This window comes from Spermophilus citellus, assembly GCF_964194105.1.
Source record: "Spermophilus citellus genome assembly, chromosome: 4".
NCBI classification, from domain to species: domain Eukaryota; kingdom Metazoa; phylum Chordata; class Mammalia; order Rodentia; family Sciuridae; genus Spermophilus; species Spermophilus citellus.
This window is the reverse complement of record NC_138185.1, coordinates 70,699,621-70,721,982: the sequence shown is the minus strand read 5'-3', so window position 1 is coordinate 70,721,982 and position 22,362 is coordinate 70,699,621. Positions and strand designations below refer to the sequence as shown.

The following is a 22,362-nucleotide window of genomic DNA, read 5'->3' as shown; positions in this document are numbered from 1 at the left end:
CCCCAAATATTTGAAATTATGCAATAACCTTTTAATTTACTTCTGAGCTAAAGACGGAATCACAATGGAAATCAGATTGTATTTTTAAGTTAATGTTAATAAAAATATCAAATGTCAAAATTTGTAGGATTCAGGTAATGCTATAAAGAGAAAAAAATAGCCTTAAAAGCATACGTTAAAAAAGAAAGATTGGCTTTAATAATCCTAGTATCTATTAACAGCATTTAAACTCATAGAAGAACATAGAAGAAAGGAAACAAAGCAATTACCAAAGATAAGAACAGAAATAGATAAATTAGAATATAAAAAAGATGGTTTTTCAAAAGACTAATAAAATTGATAAGTCCTTGATGAAATATGAAGGAAGATGAGAGAAGGCATGAATTACCAATATTAGGAATTTAAGGGGCAATTTCAAAGATATTAAAAATAATGAGTGTATGTTTATAATAAAAAACACAATTGATAAATTTGCAAAGATACACAGACTGAAGTAAATTCAAAAATCCCCCAAAAACCTACAAAACCTTTCCAAATTGGCCGCACCAATTTGCAGTCCCACCAGCAATGTACAAGTGTACCCTTTTCTCGACATCCTCGCCAGCACTTGTTGTTGTTTGACTTCATAGTGGCTGCCAATCTTACTGGAGTGAGATGGTATCTTAGGGTGGTTTTGATTTGCATTTCTCTGACTGCTAGAGATGGTGAGCATTTTTTCATGTACTTGTTGATTGATTGTATATCCTCCTCTGAGAAGTGTCTGTTCAGGTCCTTGGCCCATTTGTTGATTGGGTTATTTGTTATCTTATTGTCTAATTTTTTGAGTTCTTTGTATACTCTGGATATTAGGGCTCTATCTGAAGTGTGAGGAGTAAAAATTTGTTCCCAGGATGTAGGCTCCCTATTTACCTCTCTTATTGTTTCTCTTGCTGAGAAAAAACTTTTTAGTTTAAGTAAGTCCCATTTGTTGATTCTTGTTATTAACTCTTGTGCTATGGGTGTCCTATTAAGGAATTTGGAGCCCAACCCCACAATATGTAGATCGGAGCCAACTTTTTCTTCTATCAGACGCCGTGTCTCTGATTTGATATCAAGCTCCTTGATCCATTTTGAGTTAACTTTTGTGCATGGCGAGAGAAAGGGATTCAGTTTCATTTTGTTGCATATGGATTTCCAGTTTTCCCAACACCATTTGTTGAAGATGCTATCCTTCCTCCATTGCATGCTTTTAGCCCCTTTATCAAATATAAGATAGTTGTAACTTTGTGGATTAGTCTCTGTGTACTCTATTCTATACCATTGGTCCACCCGCCTGTTTTGGTACCAGTACCATGCTGTTTTTGTCACTGTTGCTCTGTAATATACTTTGAAATCTGGTATCGCTATACCGCCTGATTCACACTTCCTGCTTAGAATTGCTTTTGCTATTCTGGGTCTTTTATTTTTCCATATGAATTTCATGATTGCTTTATCTATTTCTACAAGAAATGCCGTTGGGATTTTGATTGGCATTGCATTAAACCTATAGAGAACTTTTGGTAATATCGCCATTTTGATGATGTTAGTTCTGCCTATCCATGAACAGGGTACATTTTTCCATCTTCTAAGATCTTCTTCTACTTCTCTCTTTAGGGTTCTGTAGTTTTCATTGTATAAATCTTTCACCTCTTTTGTTAGGTTGATTCCCAAGTATCTTATTTTTTTTGAGGATATTGTGAATGGAGTGTTTTTCCTCATTTCCGTTTCAGAAGTTTTGTCACTGATATACAGAAATGCCTTTGATTTATGCGTGTTGATTTTATATCCTGCCACTTTGCTGAATTCATTTATTAGTTCTAGTAGTTTCTTTGTAGTGTAACCGACGTGATTCTGCAATCTGCATTTGGGGTAAAATTGGGGGTTCATAACCCACTTCAATCTAATGTATGAAATATGATATGTCAAGAGCTTTGTAATGTTGTGAACAACCAATAAAAAAAAAACCTACAAAACCCCCAGTTTAGAAAAACATACAAATGGGGAGAAATTTGACCATTTCTTAAATTAAATTTATAATTTAAAATGTTAAAAGAAACCTCCAGTATCAGATGACTTCCTGAGATTCTACTAAGCATTTAAAGTGTAAATAATTTCACTCTTACATAAACTCTCCAGAAAAAAGAAGAGGGAAAACTTCCAATTCACTTAGGCCAATGTCTCTTATAAATGCATACATAAAAATTCTAAACCAAATTTTAGCATACAAATGATTAAGTGACCAAGCTAGATTTATTCCAGGAAGGCAAAATTGATTCAACTATGGGACATCAGTGTGTAAAGCATTAGCAAAGTAAGAAGAAAAATCATAGTATCCTTTCAGTGGAAAAAGAAAAACATTTGCTAAATTTTAACAGATATTCATAATAACCTTCTTAATCTGAATAAATCCATCCAAAAATCAAGTGGAGGGAGGATGCAGCGGGAGAGGGTGGAAGAATATAGCAAGACAGATAATTGAGCTCCCCTCTGTTATGAAAAATAGCAAAAACAGTTAAAGAAAGAAATAAGGTTAAAGACATTTCCCATACATAACAAACATCTCAGTGAACCAGAACTCAAATGGAAACAGTACTAAAGTACTAAGAAAATTAAAATATGTGATGTATGTGACTGTACTGAGGATATTTAAACTCTGGAAGAAGAGATTCTGAAGTTAATGAGAGGGTCATAAAAATTAAGCAAACAAGAAATCAAAGCAATTATCAATTCTAGAGAAAACAGAAACTTCAATAAAGAAGAAAAATGAGACTATAGTAAAATATTAAACAACTGAGTTGCCCTTAAAAATAATATCTTTATTAAGGTATAGTTTACATACCATAAAACTTACCCTTTTTAAAAAAGAATTTTTGGCACTGGGGAGTGAACCCCATACCAAAATCCTACACCCCTAGTTGTCGTCGTCGTCCTCGTCCTCCTCCTCGTCCTCCTCCTCCTCCTCTTCCTCCTCCTCCTTTTTTAAAGTTTTTACTTTCAGACTGGATCTCACTAAATTGTTGATGTTGGCCTCAAACTTTTAATCCTTATGCCTCAGGCTCCCTAGTTGCTAGGATTACAGGTGTGCACCATCATGCTCAGCTGAATTTACCCTTTTAAGGTAGAGCAATACTCCTTTAAAAAATAGCTCTCACCAAACTCTGGGCCATTTTAGATACTAAATACCTGACAATGGTGGAACACTTGACCATGATTCATCAGATGACCATTTAACTTAAATCATGAAATGGACATTAGCAGATCCACAAAGTTAAAGCAGTTAAATGGGACCAGTAGCCTATCACTGAGTGGAAATGGTACATGGTGGTGAGTGCATCCTCGAAAAATGTCTGGTGATGGGAACAGACACAAGAACCCAGAAAAACCTACCTGGACAGCACCTTAGTGTGACCTTAGGTGTTTTCCTTCTGTCTGTCCTCCCTTGATTCCTGTCTTTTATGAACTTAGTTCTCCAGCCTTTCTGTTATTCTTGTAGGACACCTAATATCTTTCCAAAAAATCCATATTTAGCTCAAATTAGCCAGAGTTTATATGACTTGTACCTAGGAGCCCTGAGTAATATATAAGGAAATATAAGTTTATATTATTTTTTAATTCTAGAAATTTTGCAAATTCATTTCACATGCAAAAAGATAAAATGAATATATAATTTTGAATTTCAATTTAGCACTTACCTTTAAATTTTAATATACATAACTATTTCTTTCTTTTTCTTTTATTGTTTTGGTACTTGGGATTAAATGCTGGGATGTTCTACCAATGAGCTACATTCCCAGCCATTTTAAACATTTTTTTGATAAATTTTGAGACAGGGTCTAGCTAAGTTGCTAAGGTAATGGGTTTGTAAATTGCTGAGGCTGGCCTGAAATTACAATCCTCTGCCTAAGCCTTGCAAGTCACTGGGATTACAGGTATGAGCCACCACCCTTACACTAACTCTAAGTTTTATAACAAAGACTAGAATTACTCAACATCTCCTTCCTTCTGTTGCTCAAGATGAAAGTACTTCTCATAACCGGGTGTGGTGGTGCATATCTGTAATCCCAGTGACTCCTCAGCAATTTAGCAAGGCTCAAAGCAATTTAATGAGACCTTGTCTCAAAATAAAATATAAAAAGGGCTAGAATGTGGCTTATCCCTGGGTTCAATCACCAGCACCAAAAAAAAAAAAAAAAAAAAAAAAAAGAGTCCTTCTCAGAAATCTTGAAACACTCATCCACTACTCTTGTTTAGAAATGTTTTTCCTGTTGGGAATGGTGGTGCACACCTGTAATCCCAGAGGCTCAGGAGGCTGAGCCAGGAGGATCATGAGTTCAAAGTCAACCTCAGCAATGGTGAAGCACTAAGCAACTCAGTGAGACCCTGTCTCTAAACAAAATACAAAACAGTGGCCGAGTGCCCCTGAGTTCAATCCCCACTACCCCCACCCACCCCCCAAAAAGAATTGTTTTTCCTGACTTTTCCATACTTATTTCCTGTTTTTGTGAGACTTGATTTGTTTAAATATACTTTTTATTCTATTTTCCCTTCTACTATTTTTTTTTAATTCTTAGTGTTAGCCTTAGAATTTTGAAGAGCCTATTTAACAACTGTGGAGTTAAACTAAAATCATTTCCATCTTCACACAGTACAAAGGGCTTAAAGCGCTTTGACTTTAATCGCCCTCTCCAAACTTTGCATGGTTTCGTTAGCCAATATTTCTTTCTTTTTTCAAATTTATATATCACATATTATTACTGATTTTCACAATTTTTTTTGAAGATTTGATCTTATTTATTTGTACACTTAAAAAAATCTTATTTTTGATTGGACTCGGAGGTAGAAGCTCTCAGAGAGGACAGCCTGCATCTCTTGGCAATCTGTTCCTGATATTTTTCTTTGGCTTCTTTCATTCTCCTGGCCAAAAGTCTGGCACATTCTGCAGCCTCTTCCTTATTCTTCTTAGTACACCAGCGCTTGTGTTGCAGGACACGTTGAGTCACAAGATGCTGACTCTTCGATGCTTTAGTCCTAGGTTTTTTATTTTCCTTGTTTAAGGATTTTCTGACAACATTTTGTGGACAACATCTTCCTCAGACAGACTGAAAAGTATGGGGATTCTGCTAGCTCTTTTGGGTCCCAGTCAGTGAGGTATAGCAGTATCCGTAAATCCAGGAACATCTTTCTCTCCTTTTTTTTTTTTTAAACAACCATGTTGAGAATGCTCATATTGGCATCCATAATGCAACCTTGAACAGGTTTGTGCTTTCTTTCTCCAGTTTGCTTTGGACTATAACAGGAATGCCCCTTACTCAGTAACAGACGAACACAGCCATAGGTCAAGACACCCTGCTTCATGGGGAAATCTTGTTTGCTGTCCCTGATTCAGACCACATAACCCCTCCATTCTTCACCCAGAATGTCAGCAGCAACTTTTGTGGCCATACACTTCTCATAAAAAGTACAAAGTTTTGTGTTCATCGTCCACTTCAATGAGTTTCTGGCAGCCAGTGGCTGGGAAGGAGATATTCAACTTCATCTTAGTGAAGCTGATTGCCCACAAGGGACCATGCAAAAGAGCACAATTATTTTTTTTCTAAAAGATTAACCATATTTATGATAAACATCGCTCATTATTTAATTCATTTACATATGTCTCAGCTCTTCCTGTCAGGATAGTTGTCCTGCTTAATGAAAACATTCCTTAAAATTGTCTTTAGTGATAGTAGTCTCTGTTATTGTTCACCTAGAATACCTAATAGTAGCTAATGTTTATTGGTTGCCTAGTAAGCATGAAGCTCTTTTTAAAGCACTTTGCATGTATTCATTTAATCCTCATAGAACCCTGTTACAAGGATGTAGTTTGCTGACCCCTGCTGTATAAGGACAATCTGAAAATATCCTTATTTAATACCTAAAATATTGTTTCACTAAGTTTTTAATTTTAGTCTGACAATTAATTTTTTCCAGCTATCTGAAAATAATATTTCATTATTTCTGATGAGAAGAAAATTGCTAGTTTTATTGCTCCTCTGGAGGATCTTTTCTCTCTGATTGATTATAAGGCATTCTTTGTGGAATTCTAAGGATTGACAGCAGTGTATTTGGATGAATCTTTTTTTTTCCCTGTTTGACTCCAGACTCACGATGCATATTTTTCATCAGTAATGAAATATTCTCAGCAATTATCTCTTTGAATTATATTCGTTTCTTTCTGTGATTCAATTTATATATATGATAAACTTCCTCAATACTTCCTTGATATCTCTTATGTCTTCTGCGTATTTTATAAATCTCATTTACTCTCAGGCTTTATTGGCAATTTCTTTAGATTGATATTCTCTCTCTCTCTCTCTCTCTCTCTCTCTCTCTCTGTGTGTGTGTGTGTGTGTTTATCTGTTTACTATTCCATTACTTTTAAATTTAAATTAATTTTTAAAATTCTAGATATTCTGATAAATTGAAACATATGAATTGTCAATGCATAAATTTTGGGGGGTATCAGGGATTAAACTCAGGGGCTCTCCACTACCCAGCCACATCCCCAGTCCTATTTTGTATTTTATTTAGAGACGGTCTCACTGAGTTGCTCAGCACCTCACTTTTACTGAGGCTGGCTTGGAACTCACAATCTTCCTGCCCCAGCCTCCTGAGCTGCTGGGATTACAGGCTTGCATCACTGCTCCTGGCACATAAATATTTTTGATAAAATTAGAAGTTCCGTATGGTTCAATTTAATACTTGGTTCTTTTTAAAAACCTTTCAGGTATTTTTTAAACATTTTTAGTTGTAGATGGACACAATACCTTTATTTTATTTATTTTATTTTTATGTGGTGCCGAGGATCAAACCCAGTGCCTCACATTTGCAAGGCAAGTGCTCCACCACTGAGCTACGATCCCAGCCCCTTTTGATACAGCTTATTGTTTCTTGCTTAGATTTTTAATTTCCCATTTTATATCTTTACATATTTTAAACAAACTTATTTTATGTACCTGATAACTCCACCATCTGATGATCTGTGTACCTGATTCTACTGTTCTCCACCCTGCTGACTCTCACACATTGCCCTTGTTTTTGTTTTTGCAGTACTGGGGACTGAACCCAGGGCTTCACACATGCTAGGCAAGTGCTCTACCACTACTGAGCCACAACCCTGACTGCACACACTGTTTCTTCAGTGAGTCTTTCTAACTTTTATGAGCTAATGCTCATTAGGAATTTGTGGGATATAGAGTTTAAGTAGAAGTCACATTATTCCATGTAGGATTTGTATTATCTGTCAAGACCAATGTGAACTAATTTCTGGATCATGTAGTCGTTAGAGTGAATGTAAACCCCATTCCACAAGAAGAGGTACTCATGGTTTTCAGATTGTCAAGGGGCTATTTCTGATTCCTTCCACTCAGAGGCAAAGCCAAGTGAGTTTCTCTGCAATCTTTCTGGGATTGATGCCTCCTCCTCCAACTAATTTGTTTTTTCATCTAAGTAGCTCCTGGCGTTGTATGGGGATCATTCTATACCTAACCTCGTCAAGTCCAAGGACTGGTCTGCTTGCCAGGCAAAACTGTCAAAGCCAAGGACTCCACGTTGGGGGACTGGAAACTGTCCCATGGAGGTACTAGCTTTAACTGGGGTTTCCGCTCTAAATTCATGCTTCAATTTGTTTTTTAGTTTTATTTTGTTTTGTTTTGGTACCAGGGATTGAACTAAGGGGCACCTAACCTCTGAGCCACATCCCCAGCCCTTTTTGTATTTTATTTAGAGACAAGTTGCTTAGTGCCTCACTAAGTTGCTAAGACTGGGCTTGAACTCCTGATCCTCCTGTTTCAGCTTCCTGAGCCGCTGGGATTACACTACAATGCCCGGCTTCAGTTTGTTTTTGATTTGAGGATTTCTCTTACTTTCTTACAGGCTTACTTATGCATGTCAAGTGGTGTTTTACATATTTTATCCAGTATTTTAGATGTGTTTAGTCAGAGGGATACCAGGATATCTAGTCCATCACATGGCTAGAAATGGAAGCACACATTCACACACCTGAAATAATGTTTTATTATGCTCATCTCTAGATTGGTCTTGACTTCCCCTCAAAATTCTGAAGATATTATTCTCTTGTCTTCTGGAAACCCTAGTTGTTGATAAATTATTTATATAGTTAACCTCTTTCTCATGTCTGGCAGATTTTAAGATTTTCTTGTTATCCCTGATTTTTCTGCAGTGTCACTATTACATAACTATGTGGGGGTTTGTTTTCATTTATTTCTCTTGATCCTAGGAGTAGGTATTTTCCTCAAACTTTATTAGCAGTTTATTTTATATCTTGCTCCTCTGATTGATATAACCTCCAAATTTTTAACTTATTTTTCTTTCCTCTAATCCTTAACTTTCTGTGCTTTAATTTCATTCCCTAAGCAATATTCATGTCACAAATTCTTTGTCTATAATTTATTCTTTTATTTCATTGACTATTTTAATTTCTAGATTTTCTAATTGTTTCTTTTTAATACCTATTTCTATTTCACAATTTCTATTTTTTATGATTGATTAATTTCTATTTCTTATTTGGGTAAGACTGATTAATTTATAATCTCAAAAAAAATCCTGATGACTTTAGGTCTTTTCTGGATTGTTTTTGCATTTTGCTTTCATCTGGAGTGAATTCATCTTTCCACTGTTGAATCTTTGGATGATTTTAGTTAATATTAGATTTCTTCTTGTGCTTTGAAATTTCACTTTGTAGGCTCATTTTGAAGGAAGGGATTCTCTCTCTCCGCTCTCGCTCTCTCTCTACATCCCTTTACCCTTTCTCTGTCCCTTAGGAACTGCACATGTATTTGCCCCAGCTGCCTTGGGACCTCAAGCACCAAAGAACCACAGGTCCAATTTCACTTGCCACTGCACACATTCCTTTCCTGGCCCAAGTAGTTGTTTTCATGATTTTGCCCTTGGTATATAATTTTAATTTCCCCTTTTTAATACAGGATCTACCACTCATCTGAATTTGGGGCAGAATGTGATGTTACAGCACCATCTTCACTGCAAGTGTACCAATTAGTTAAGACTATAATTATTATTTAAATAATAATTATATCTAAATTCCAGTAGCTTTGTATGTAAGAGAAGTGACCAACAGTATCTATATGTATCATATTTTGATGAAATTCTGATCACATAAATATTTAGAAGACATCTGTTTTATTATTTTTTCCTGTTTTATTATTAAACTAATTCAGCTTAAACATGTAAATTATTTGGAACAATTTCAGCACAATCATCTTTCAAGATGTGCACAGGTAGAAGAATCAATTAGAATCAAAAGGGACAGGAGGTGGAACTATTTTTATTCAAGATATGGGTAACAATTTGTTAGTTATAGATAATAAGTTATTGATTTTTTAAAACTTAAGAGGTAGAAAATGAGTTGGTATAGAAATATCACTCTTGCTGGGGTGTGGCTCAGGGGTAGAGCACTTGCCTAGCACCAGTGAGGTGCTGGGTTCAATCCTCAGCACCACATAAAAATAAACAAATAAAATATGCTCAACTATAACTAAAAAATAAAAAAGAAAAAAAAGAAATATCACTCTTTCCTCTTGCTTTCCTCCTTTCCTCCCTAGAAGTGTTGAGTTCTATTACAGAAGGCTGTCTTTAGACTAGCAGGACCATTATGTAACCCTGCATGTTTCTACAAGCTGCTGGTTCTCTCCTGGCAAAAGCAAACTCCGTAAATAGCAGACACTCAGCAGTTGTAGGATAGACCAGGGGAGCAACCTCATAAGAGCAAATAAACATACAACACCCCACCTTGGAGAGTTCAGGCTAATACATCAAATGCATTTGCCTTTGGGTAAATAAGATCCACTGGCTGTCCACCCCAATCTCAGTGGTAAGTTTCACCCTGGGGTGATATTTTACTGCTATTGCCCCTGGAGTCAGTAAATATTTGTATGGAAAATATTATGCAACCCCCTGTTCCTGTTATTCCTACACCACTGGTTTCTAGAACCTAAAACATTTTTGTAAACTTACCTTTATTTTGGCATCAAGTCTTTGTCTCTCCTGGGTTTTTTCCAATATAATTCTCAACCTTCAAAAAGTTTATTAAATTTGCAACTTTGAAATGAGGAATAGTATTTCCTCGCACATGAAAACAGACTCTTAATCTTGTAACACATTGTCTGCCCTATCAATCCTAGCATGGAAGTTCTGTGGCTAGAGCTGCCAAGGAAGAGAGGATGTAAGAATTGCTGAGGTGCAGTGAGGAGGGAAAGAGATACTGCAAACAGGCCAATGCACAAATAAACCTGTGTGCTTTCCTCCTCAAAAGACCAGGAAAGGAACATGACCCAGCTATGCCACTCCATGGTATTTATCCAAAAGAACTAAAATCAGCATACTACAGTGATACATGTATACCAATGTCTGTAGCAGCACAATTCACAACAGCCAAGTTATGGAACCAGCCCAGGTGTCTGTCAACAGACTAATATATGAATAAAATACCATATACATACTCAATGAAGTATTACTCAGCCATAAAAAGAATGAAATTATGTCAATTATGCCATCTGGTGATAGTTGATGGAACTGGAGAACATCACACTAAATGAAATAAGCCAGACTCAGAAAGTCAAGGTCAAATCTTTCCTCTCATATGTGGAAGCTAGGGGATAGGGAGAAAAGGAATTTTTTAAAAGGGAATCTCATGAAAATAAAAGGGAGATTAACAGAGTAGAGGAAGGTGATCCAGGCAGAGGCACAGGGGAGTATTGGGAAATGAAATCTATGAAATTATGCTAAGTCCATATTTGAATATACTGCAGTGAATCCCACTTACATATATAGAATTATAATTATAATGCACTAATTAAAATAATAATAATAGAAGAGAGATAAAAGAATAGAATAAGCAGATTAGGAGAGGGAGGAGGAAAAGGAAGGTACTAGGAATGAGATTGATTAAGTTATGTTAGTACATTTATTAATATGGCATAATGAATCCTATCATTATGCATAATTATAATGTACCAATTTTAACAAAGGAACAGTTTTTTGGACTTACTGTTAAATCCTTCTGTGATATGGTGACCAAAGAAAGGAGAACACTGCAAAGTAAACTCAACCTGCTTTACCTCCTGGGCAGGTCAAGCAAAGGCTGTAATTCTTAGAACTAAAACAAATTCTGACCACATCACACTATAGATGGATCCTGACATTAGTTGGCTTAACTTAAAGAATTTTTGACTTTGGGATGATGTGAAAGTGATATGCATTTAGCAGAAACTGTACTTAATAAATGTGGATCTCCTGGGCTAGCAACAGGTAGTATAATCCTCTCTTGCAATGTTGGGCAGGGACAGCAAGCTGCAGCTCCCAGTCAGCCACAGAATCATGAGGGGAAACAACATGCCCCTTAGAGTAGGCTCTGTGGCTAAGCTCTGAGGGTTGGTAAATGAGGCATGTTAAATGCATTTTCAACTTAAGACAGTATATACTGTCTTAAGTTGAAAAAAAAAATATATATATGGACCTTTATTTTTATTTATTTATATGTGGTGCTGAGAATCAAACCCAGGGCCTCATGCTTGGTAGGCAAGCACTCTACCACTGAGCCACAACCCCAGCCCAAGACAGTTTCAACTTTCAATTGGTTCATAAGGAAGTAGCCCCATTAGACGCCTAGGAGTATCTGCACTCCAGTAAAGACATGAGGATAAATGCAAGAGGATTAGGCCCAGTTTGAAGATGTGATTGAAAAAATGCAACTTTGAACAACTACTGAAAAATGGAAGATGGGAACTCAAGGGACCTTGATAATGAGAAAGAAAGTCTAATAGTTTTCCTCATGACTCAGATTAAGAAACTAGGCCCAGAGAGTCAAGGGTCTCTCTAGACATCCTTGAGAGAGGCAGAAGTAGGGCTCTGTCCACAGTAGATCCATTTCCAGTTCTCTGATCATTAGAAGTTCCTCTCTGTTAAATGTTTCAGGTGAGGATCCTGTTTCACATTCTGTTGAATTTCATTTTACCATTAGGAAGTGAGCCACTGATTCCTTTTATGGAAGATAGTTAATTCATTTCATGGTAAAGGAGACTCCAAGCCCAGGGCTCAGAATATGCAAAGTCCCAGAAGACACGTGTGAGCATGAGTGTGGGTCATAGTGAGTAGTTCATGGTGGCTGCAGAGCAAGTTCCTCTGGGTGACTGACTGTGTGTGTGAGGGGGGTACTGGTGACAGGAGACATGACTCAAGAGTTAGATCCAGTGTCACCAAGGAATCTATATGCTGGTACAGGTTGAATCATTTCCCTCCAAAAATGTTCTAGTATCCAAGACTGTGAGCTTACTTGGAAGCAGAGTCTTTGCAGATGATCAGGTTTAAAGGAGGTCACTATCCCAATATGAGTGATGTCCTTAGGAAAAGAGCAAATCTGGACACAGACATACTGAAGGAAAATGATACGGACCAAATGGAGAATGCCATTCAAAAGTCAAGGGACGCAGAGGCTGCAAGCAAGAGAGAGGCAGAGAGAAGATTCTCCCTCAGCTCTTCTGAGGAACCAACACTGAAATAGGACTTAGGACTTGTAGTTTCCAGGTTTCTAAGACAATGCATTTATGTCCTTCACACCACTCAATCTGGAGTACTTTGTTATAGCAGCTCCTAAAAACTAATCCACAGACCAAAGTTAACAATGTAGATTTTAGTACACAGATAAAGGAAAGTCACTGAAGGATTTTATGTGGGAGATTCACATGATCACGCTGCAAGTTAGAAAGATCATGCTCCTTCACAGTCATGTGTGCATTTGGATCAGAGCAGGAAAGATGAGAGGCAAGAGTTCATTTAAACTCCTGAAACAGTTCAGGCAAAACATAATGTGAATTAAGACAGGGCAGATTTATAAAGTATTGAGGAGTAAATTGTCAGGGAAGCCAGGTTCATGTTATTAGAGAAATGAAAGGACACTTACCGCGAGTCCACTTTAAAAGGGAGAAAATGCTTGATTTGGATTTGGACTTGAAAAAATAAATAAAAACTGTGAGATAAAATTATCTTATGTTGAACATTATTTTGGTTATAAAGGCAACCATGTGTATTAATTTTAAATAAACAGAGAACAAACTGTGAATTGTTTTGTATTTTGACTTTTCTGGAAAGATTATGTGACACATTACGGCTGTCTTCACTTTCAGAGCCAGAGCATAACAGAGCTACTTGTACAAAAATAAAATGGAGAGTTTCATCCGGGCTCTCATGTCCTCCTTTAATCCTGTGACACGCTAACCATTCTCATTTGAAGTGCCTTTCACATTGTCATTATTTTCATTTTCTGTTTTAGTTGCCAATTGGTCTATGTCCGCCTGTGTCCTCACTTGTCAATGGTTTGGACTAGAAACAGGGCACAACACTGGTGTCAATCTTGAATAATACATCTCAACATTTAGGGTTGTATGTTCTTTTCCCTCTTCTTTATGATGGCAATGAGAGTTCCATGCTTAAAAAAAAACTGTAGTAACCATTTAAAGTCTGTGCAAATTTCAATCCATTTATTTTATAGTCATCTTTCCAGAAAAAGAGTGCAGGATAGTGTACAGAAAAGGGATGGCAGCAAAGGGCTACAAACCAGGAGACTGGCTCTGCCAGCAGCTCACTGGGTAGGCTCTTCCTCTTTGCCATCCAGAAGAGACAGAGTTTGGACTAGATGTCATCTAATGAGAAATGTTTCATGTTTGGGTTTGACATTGTAGTATACAATTTATTTACTATGTGTTCATGGACAAGTCACAAACTATCTAAAATCCTAAAATTCAGTTCTCATAAGCAGAAAGCAAAAGCATTTTGCTCATTATTAATTCATTACCATATTTCTGAAAGAAGGTAAGGTATGAAGAATAGGAGCCACTTTTCACCAAGCAGAGACTTTACTGAGGGTGGTGATGTTCACATGTTTGCAAGAAAAAAAACACCTTATATAGCATAGATATCAGTAATGAGCAAGTTCATTTTACCATTTTAAAATTTTATTGTACCTAGAAAAGGATTTATGTATTGTAGAATCCTTAAAACCCCTCAGCAGAGGCTGGTACACAGGGGGCACAATGTGAAAAGCAATGTTATCCTCTGAACATTTCTGGAAAACACAGCAAAGATTCAATGTTATTTATGGCTACCACAGCATAATGGTATTTATGTTGTACCAAACATAGAAACAGATTCACTATTTTGATAAAGAATATTTTTGGTGTCATATAAAAAGGAAAACACAGAATTTATATATTCCCATGGAGGCAGGCTTTAAATGGGACACTCAGATGGAATTGTGGTGGGCTGACTACCTAGTTCAATTTTTTTTTTAAAAAAAACTGGTAATTGATCTCATTATCTCCACCCTTTTTCTCCCCATTTCAGGATTTGAGTAATCTTTTAAAAATGTAAATCTGATTTATCACTTTGTTGCTCAAACCTCCAATGTGTTCTCACTGACTCTCTGGAGCAAGTCCAAATGCTTACCATGGCCCTTGCTCATGTCTGATCTCATCTCATGACACACTGATTTCCTTTCCATCCTGTTCCTTGAACACACAGATCTCTTTTCCTCAGGGCCTTTGCACATACACATCCCTCTGCCCAGAACACTCTTTCCTCTACATATCTGGCCAATTCCTACTCGCCTTTTTGGCCTTGACATAAATAACCTCCTCAAGAGGCCTTTTCCAAATACCCGCACACTCCACCTAGCTCCACTACTCTATTTTGGGCTCTTGTATTATTCTTTCAACTCTATTTTCTTCTTCATAGCATTTATTATAATTTAACTCATGTACTGATTTATGTTTCTGTCTATTGAACATCTGCCTCTTGCCCCTTCCCAAGTCTAGTTTTAGGAAAACATTTTACAGAATCATATCGTACATGATTCCAACTTCATGGGAAAACATGTTGAGAAATAAAACTATGTTTTCTCCCTCCCCGTACACTTAGCACAAGTGTCATTCCTCTAGAGATAGAAGGGTTGCTCCAAGTGGATATATACTCAACACTACTCCTACATACAGTCATCCCTAGAGAGCTACAGGGGATTGTTCTAAGACATTTCCTCTCCACCACAGATACCAAAATTTATGAATCCTTAAGTCCCTTTCACAAAATGTTATCTTTGCATATAATCTACCTATATCTTCTTATATACTTTAAAATCATCTCTAGAGTACTTGTAATACCTAACACAACGTGAATGCTACATAAATAGCTGTTATACTATTCTATTTAAGGAATAATGACAAGAAAAGTCTGTACCTGTTCAGTACCAATGCAAATTTTTTTCCAGTGAGGGGGATCAAACTCAGGGTTTTGCATATGTTAGGCAAGTGCCCTGCCATTGAGCTATATCCCCAGCCATTTTTCAAATATTTTTGATCTATGGCTGGTATGGATCTGTGGATGCAAAATGCATAGAAAAAACTACAACTGTGTTTGATGTTTGTAGAAAGCTCTGGACATACTTGACAACACGGATGTCCTGCCCTGTAGTTAGAGCAAACATTCCTAAAAGCCCTTGTATGTTGTCTCTTCTGTAATGAATATTCTGGTGTGGGATACAGTCAGCCTGGGGGTGAGGGCAAGAGGTGGCAAGCAGATGGCCCTATGCTATTTCTGGGCTTTGCCAGGCCAACCAAGTTAGTCTGTTGGCCTCAATTACATCATCTCAGCTGAGCACAACAGCATGGCTCTAGCACAAGCCAAGAAGTTCCCAGTATTTCTTTAGACTACTATCAAAGTTGGAAATATGAGAATCAACACAAAACATGGTGTCCATTTCATTACAGGTATAGTCTCATAAGGATGAAGCAAGCCTGGAACTTGCCTCCTAGTGAGATTTGAGAGTTAAGAGAGCAAGACTCCTAAGGAAAGGGTGCCCATCTCCAAGGTGTGAGGGCCTAATGTTTAGGGTGGCCTCACTTATTTAATACACCTTCACCACTCTCATGCCATCACATAGGCATCTTAGCTGATGATTTCAAAGAATCAAAATCAGAAGGGAATTCTAGAAGCACAATTTATTTCCTGAATAAATAGAAGATACTATACATCAACATGGCAGGAGGTCATAACCTTTCTCAGTCACTTATAACCCAGAACATAGCAAAACTTGCCTTTGGTAAACAAAGGCCACCCATCAGATGGGCAGTATAATTACTAAAGGCAGGGAAGAGATTTTGGTAAAGAGAGAGGAGGTGACGGAATGGACTATAGAGGATTATACATATGTAGCATCTAATTCTTATTGCAGAAGACTGGCCTACACAATAAAGAAAAATGAAGGAGTTTACGGTTTAGATTCAGAAAGTTCTTGTGTAACAAACTGATGGTGCATCAAAATCATTGTAGCCAGCAACTCTCAGAGACAAAGAACATGGGGAAAGCCTGAATCTTTTCTGATAAAATTACCCAGGATGGAACAAGAACTTAGACCAAGATGTCGATTAACTTTTAAGGGCAACCTTCCATACCAAGAAGACCAAAAAGAAGTCATCTTCATCAATTATTTGCAGGCTATAACATTACAACACACAATTCGAGATCTAAGACAAGTCAACAGGAAAGGTAATAACATATCTACGTGAGGCCGATGTAACAAACAGGAGCTCACTCAGTCACCTGACAGAGATCAAGCACCCTGTGTGCCAGTGCTAACTCTACCTCAGATCCTGTGCTCTCTGCTAGGGCATTAGAGGAAGAAGTGCCCATAAGGAGATGGGAAGGAGGAAGAAGAGAACAACCTAGTGAACTGGTTTTGCTAGAAGCAAGCCAGTTTATTTTGCTCATTCATGTTTGCTGCTACAGAAGACTGCTGCTTAGCAAGACTGCATTTGAGCATCTCTGGAAGAAATAGGCCAGTGCACAACTTGAGCATTGAAGAGAGCTCTGAAGCAGGCTTAGCCAACCTACCTGTGTGAGTCTTGAGTCGCTATGCACAGCTGAGTTTCTCAGCAGGAGGCAATGTTACCCTCCAGACACATTATATCCCAGGAATACAAGACAGCACATACCTGGGCGGACAGGGCTCTGTGTTACAGGCCTGGCTCATTGCTGGAGGACGGTGGACCATATCACACAAGCTGTCATTGACCGTCTGCTGGGTCTGGATGTGTAAGCACACTGCTATGGCTTCTTGATGGCCTGGAGGGTGGTAAGAGAAAAAAATGCAAATGACATAGAATAGCTTATTATAGAGAGAAAGAAAACAAGGTCTTAGGTCTTCTCATTCTTAGGTTGCTGCCCTTTCGACTACATCATGGGGCTGCAGGATGAATTTCAGGGCACAAGTATAAGCAAACACCTTGACATGACCCAAAGTCTCCCCATCTTTGAAGTCCTTCATTCACATTTTAAGCACAGTCCCTCTCCTCTCTCTCTCCCCCAAGCCCACTCATCTTGACAACATTTGATTCTCCATCTACCCTCAGACTTACCTGCATCTAAATGTACTTGAAGCCAAAAGAATCATTACAATGATCCTTCCCATAATGTACAACAGTTTCCCTAAGAGGAATTTTCATGCCAGCTGCCAAAGAATCACATTTGCTCTATATCATTTCATATGTGCCAAATCCAATGTATAACTTTCAAAATTTTTCATCATGGTTTGAGACGCTGTTCACTGTTACCACAATTAGTAATATTTTGATTGCTAACAAAACATAGCAATAATTTCCATTGAGAAAGGGTACAAAGTACTTTCATTATGTTATTTGAGCCCAAAATTATCTTGGGAAGCCAAAAATGATATTCTTATCTCCATTTTATTAATTTAATAAGGAAACTAAAGTTTGGAGAGAAACGCAGACAGCAAAATGTGGCAGATTAAAAACTAGAAATCAAATTCCCTGCCTCCAGAATGTGATATATCCCCAAGTAGTGACTGCTCCTTGTTCAAATAAGAACTTCCACAAGTGTATTTTTCCTCTGAGGCCACAAAGATCTGTCTCACCCCAAAGCCCATGTTTTCCACTGCTCTTCTTTGTTAAGATAAAAGAGAATTACTATAAAATTGGAATTGAATAAAATATAAATCAAAATTTTGATTAAAAAAGTCAAATAAGAATGGTAACAGCCCCTGACCATGCTATTTGAAATATGTAAATGTATTCAGTTTCATGTTAGAATGCACATTCCATTATGTTACAACTTGTGGTTCTTTTTCCAAATGCCATGTTTCAATCCAACCATTTTACAGCACTCTGCAGAATGCAGTATAGGCCAAAAACATTTATAAAATATATATTTGTAATACTCAGTTCTTTCCAACAAATTTTCTCCTGCTGTCTTCCGTTGTAATTTTACGGTGCCTGACATAGTGGGATGCAGTCTTAAATCTATCTACATGCGTCTTCCTTGAACTTTTAAAATAAACACTGGCTAACCTGAAATGTAAGAAAATACTGCTACAACTTCATAACTGGTTCTTATTTGCAAATATCAAAGCTTCCTTAGTGACTTAACATGTATATTAATGTTCATTTTATAGTAGTTTCATTCTTTTTTAATCTGAGAAAAATCCAGTTCCCTTTGGAATACAGTTTAATTTGAATTAAAAATTCTTTAGAAAATATATTGAGACTATTATGAGTATTTTTTGGAGACTACCTGGTGAGACTTTAAGCACTATTTTAACCATTTTTGAATGGAATTGTCTAATACTTGTGACACACTTCTCTGTCTTACAGCAAGTTTGCTGAAAAGAATTTAAAATTTTACTAGATGATTTGGCATATTTTTGGTATAGAATCATTTTCCAAAGATAGCCACAAAATATTTCTCATCTTCCATGCTGGTCTTACAATGTGACCTTGACACTTTCTACTTCACGAGATTTCATCAAACAATTATCTTAAAGAATACAAGTAAAATAGCTGGACATGGTGGTGCACACCTGTAATTCTAGCAACTGAGGAGTCTGAGGCAGGAGGATCACAAATTCAAGATCAGCTTGGGCAACTCAGCAAGACCCTGTCTCAAAAAATTAAAAGGGTTGTAGACACAGCTCAGTGATAGAGCACCTTTGGGTTCAATGCCCAGCACCAACAGAAGTAAAACAGTAAAACAAAAGTTAAAAATTATAAATATAAGTTTCATCTTCTACTTGTCAAATTTCAGGCAGTAATTGCAACTATGCATTTAGATATTTAAATTAACTCAAGAATTGAAATTTCAGGATGATTTTTCCAGTAAATTCCCTGACTGGCACAAAGCGACAACAGTTACTTCACATTTGACTTCAGTAGTGTTATGATAAAAGGATCTTTTTCCTTCTTTCTTTCTTTCTTTCTTTTAGCAAATATGTATACAGTCATATGTCACTTAATGACAGAGACAAGGTCTAAGAAACACATTCCTGGTGATTTTGTCACTGTTACAACATCACAAAATGTACTTATACAATTGCATATGGCTATGATATCACTAGGTGATATAACCTTAAGGGACCACAGTTACATATGCAGTGCCGCATGACTACACATATATACTCCATGTCTTCATTAAGAAATAAATTAAAGATTAAAGGGTAAAACACAGACTCTAGGAGAGAAGCAAAGCCAAAAACGAACTAACACATTCCTTTTTGTTGGCTTAGGTTAGTTTGAGTTGGGTTCCTCATATGTATATAAGAGTCTTGACTGGTTTAAAATGCAAAGTGACACACATACACAAACACATACAGATACAGGCCTAGAGCCATTGTTCTAAAAAGAACAATTAAAACATTTTTTTTTAATCTGCAGATAAGCTGGTATGATAGAGTAGCAAACACATAAACTCTCAGGTAATGAAAACTAGGGGAAGCATCATATGTTATGGACTCAGAGAAGAGCCAAAGAACAGTATCACTCATCACTAAACATTCCAGTTGAACAGCGCACCAAATAGGTGAGGAGCCAGTTGAAGAGACAGCTGGTAAAGATTAAGGGTTGTCGAAAGCCATTTGGTCCTATGAAGGGTATCATAAACATCACTGGAGCCTGAGAGGAAGTGACCAATTATATTAAGAGTAGCTGGAAAAAACTACAGCTTAAGGCCTGTCATGATTGAAGGGATTCGTAGAGAACAAAACAGTGACAGCTAATGTACCATGTCGGGAACACATCTCCACAGGGAGCATGTGTAAAGGAGCCCAAAGCGAGCCCATTCAATTCTTATTCTCGTTCCACTGTTTGCAGGAAGGCACTCTGGTATTCCACTCTACATAACAGAGTACACCTACACACATCAGTGTCACTCATAAATATATGCAAAATCCTATATTAAATACTATCAGATCAGTCTGCCATAAAATACTACTACATTGTGACCTCAAAAGCCTGTCCTCTCACCTACACTATGCCTCTCAGAAAATATTCATGCATGCACACAAAACAGAAACTACCAGGGAGCAACTTCCTTTCATAAGCATAAAAACCCACCTTTGGATTACTTTGCCTTTCACTTTCATTCTGGAGATTTCTCAAAGTCTTTCAAATATTATCCAAGATTATCTGACAATAACCCAACCCAACACAACACATACACACCCAACTCCCCCTCAACCCATGATGCCATCCAGTCATCTCCTCTCTGTCCTATCATGGCCAAATATTGCCCCCCCCACACACACACACAAATCTATTCATTTCCATTTTGCCATCTCTCAGTCATTCCTCAGCTCTCTTAAATTTGGCCTCGATCTCTGCTATTCCAACGACAAGACCCTTTCTTTGGTCACCCCTGACTTCGCATTGCTAAGCCCAGTGTCAACTCTGAATTCCTACCTTTCCATCCCACCATATCACACCCTTCTGTTTTCTCCCCATCTTACTGATCTTTTCTTCTTGTATATTTTTGCAGCTCTGTGTCCTCCACCTAGCCATTAAATGTTGATTTTCCTCATGACTTTGACTTTAACACACTCTTCACATATATCTTCTTCCTGAAAATTCTCAGCCACACCTCTGTGAATCTGTAGTTCAGACGTCTCCACTTTGCTTCAGAATCACACACCTGACTGCTATCTCCATTTGGAAAGTCTAAAGGCACCTTAAAAATATTAAATGAATTCATTGTTTCCCTTCTCAAACTGGACACTCATCACCTTCTAAAAGAAGACCCAGACTCAGATTAACCAACTCCTTCCTTTTCACCCTCTCCCTTGACAGACTCTTCTACATCTCTCAAAGTCATCCTCCATCTTCCCTGACACCACTACCATCCCGACTCCAGAACAAGCTTGCCTTCTTTATTTCTTTTCTTTCTTTCTTTCTTTCTTTTCTTTCTTTTTTTTTATACCAGGGATTGAATCCAGGGGTACTTAGCCTCTGAGCCACATCCCCAGCCCTTTTTATTTTTCATTTTGAGACAGGATCTCACTAAGTTGCTTAGAGCCTCACTAAGTTGCTGAGGATGGCTTTGAACTTGTGATCCTCTTGCCTCAGCCTCCCAAATCACTGGGATTACAGGAGTATGCCACCACACCTGGCCTTGCCTGGAAAAGGCAATAGCTTCCTGTTGTTTCTTATGTCTATTCTTGTGCCTTCTGTTCCACTCTCTATGATGTGAGAGGGTGGAAATAAATAAAAATTTGGTCATGTCACTCCCTCTTTAATTACTAGAATGGCTTCCTATGATTTTCAAAGATCCAAATCAAACTGGCCTGCTATGCCTCAATTTTCTGGCCTCCGCCTTCGTCCCTAACATCATTTCACATTGAGCTCTGCCTAACTGTCAATACTCCAGCTGTACCTGGCTCCTTCAGGCCAGGAAATGTGTCACACACCATGCTGCCACACATCAAGGGCCTCTGCACATGCTCTCTCTGTGAAGTTCTCTCAGGGCCTCCCCCTCCAAACCCTCCTTTGTTTAACCAATTCTTCATAAATTACATCAATTAAAAACTCAAGTTTTTAGAGAGGCTTTCCCTGACTTTACTAATTAGGCCAAGTTCCCTCTCTTGTATGCTTTCATAGTACCACATTCTTCTTTTGCAGCTGCTATCACCAGAGGTAACTGTACACATGTGGGTGATCATGTGGTTAATGCCCTTGCTCCATTAGAATGGAGTTGCAAAGTTAGGAGCTACTGATTCCCTATCACCCAACCTACTACACGGAAACACACACTAACTATTTGCTAAATGTTGTTTTGAAATGAAAAAAAAAAAAACCATAGATTTCCATTACTGCTAGGACCAAGCCAACATTGATATCATCCACATTATGAACTATTTTTCTTGAAATTCTAGACAAGCAATCAGATATGAAACATGATAAATATTTTGAAGAAAGAATAAAATCTTCAATATTTGCAGAT

General features: G+C 37.5%; 1 protein-coding gene and 1 pseudogene across 2 annotated transcripts in view; both read right to left on the bottom strand.

Moving 5' to 3' along the window:
• The window catches only part of ADAMTSL3 (ADAMTS like 3), a 519,919-nt gene that overhangs the window by 91,727 nt on the left and 405,830 nt on the right, over positions 1–22,362 (bottom strand). Inside the window, exon 24 of the mRNA XM_081292846.1 lies at positions 17,073–17,202. Within this exon, the coding sequence (XP_081148972.1) occupies positions 17,073–17,202 (130 nt within the window). The remainder of the gene's footprint in view (positions 1–17,072; positions 17,203–22,362) is intronic.
• LOC308646571 (small ribosomal subunit protein eS6-like) lies at positions 4,833–5,554 on the bottom strand (annotated as a pseudogene). Its single transcript has one exon. The product of its transcript is annotated as a small ribosomal subunit protein eS6-like (transcript).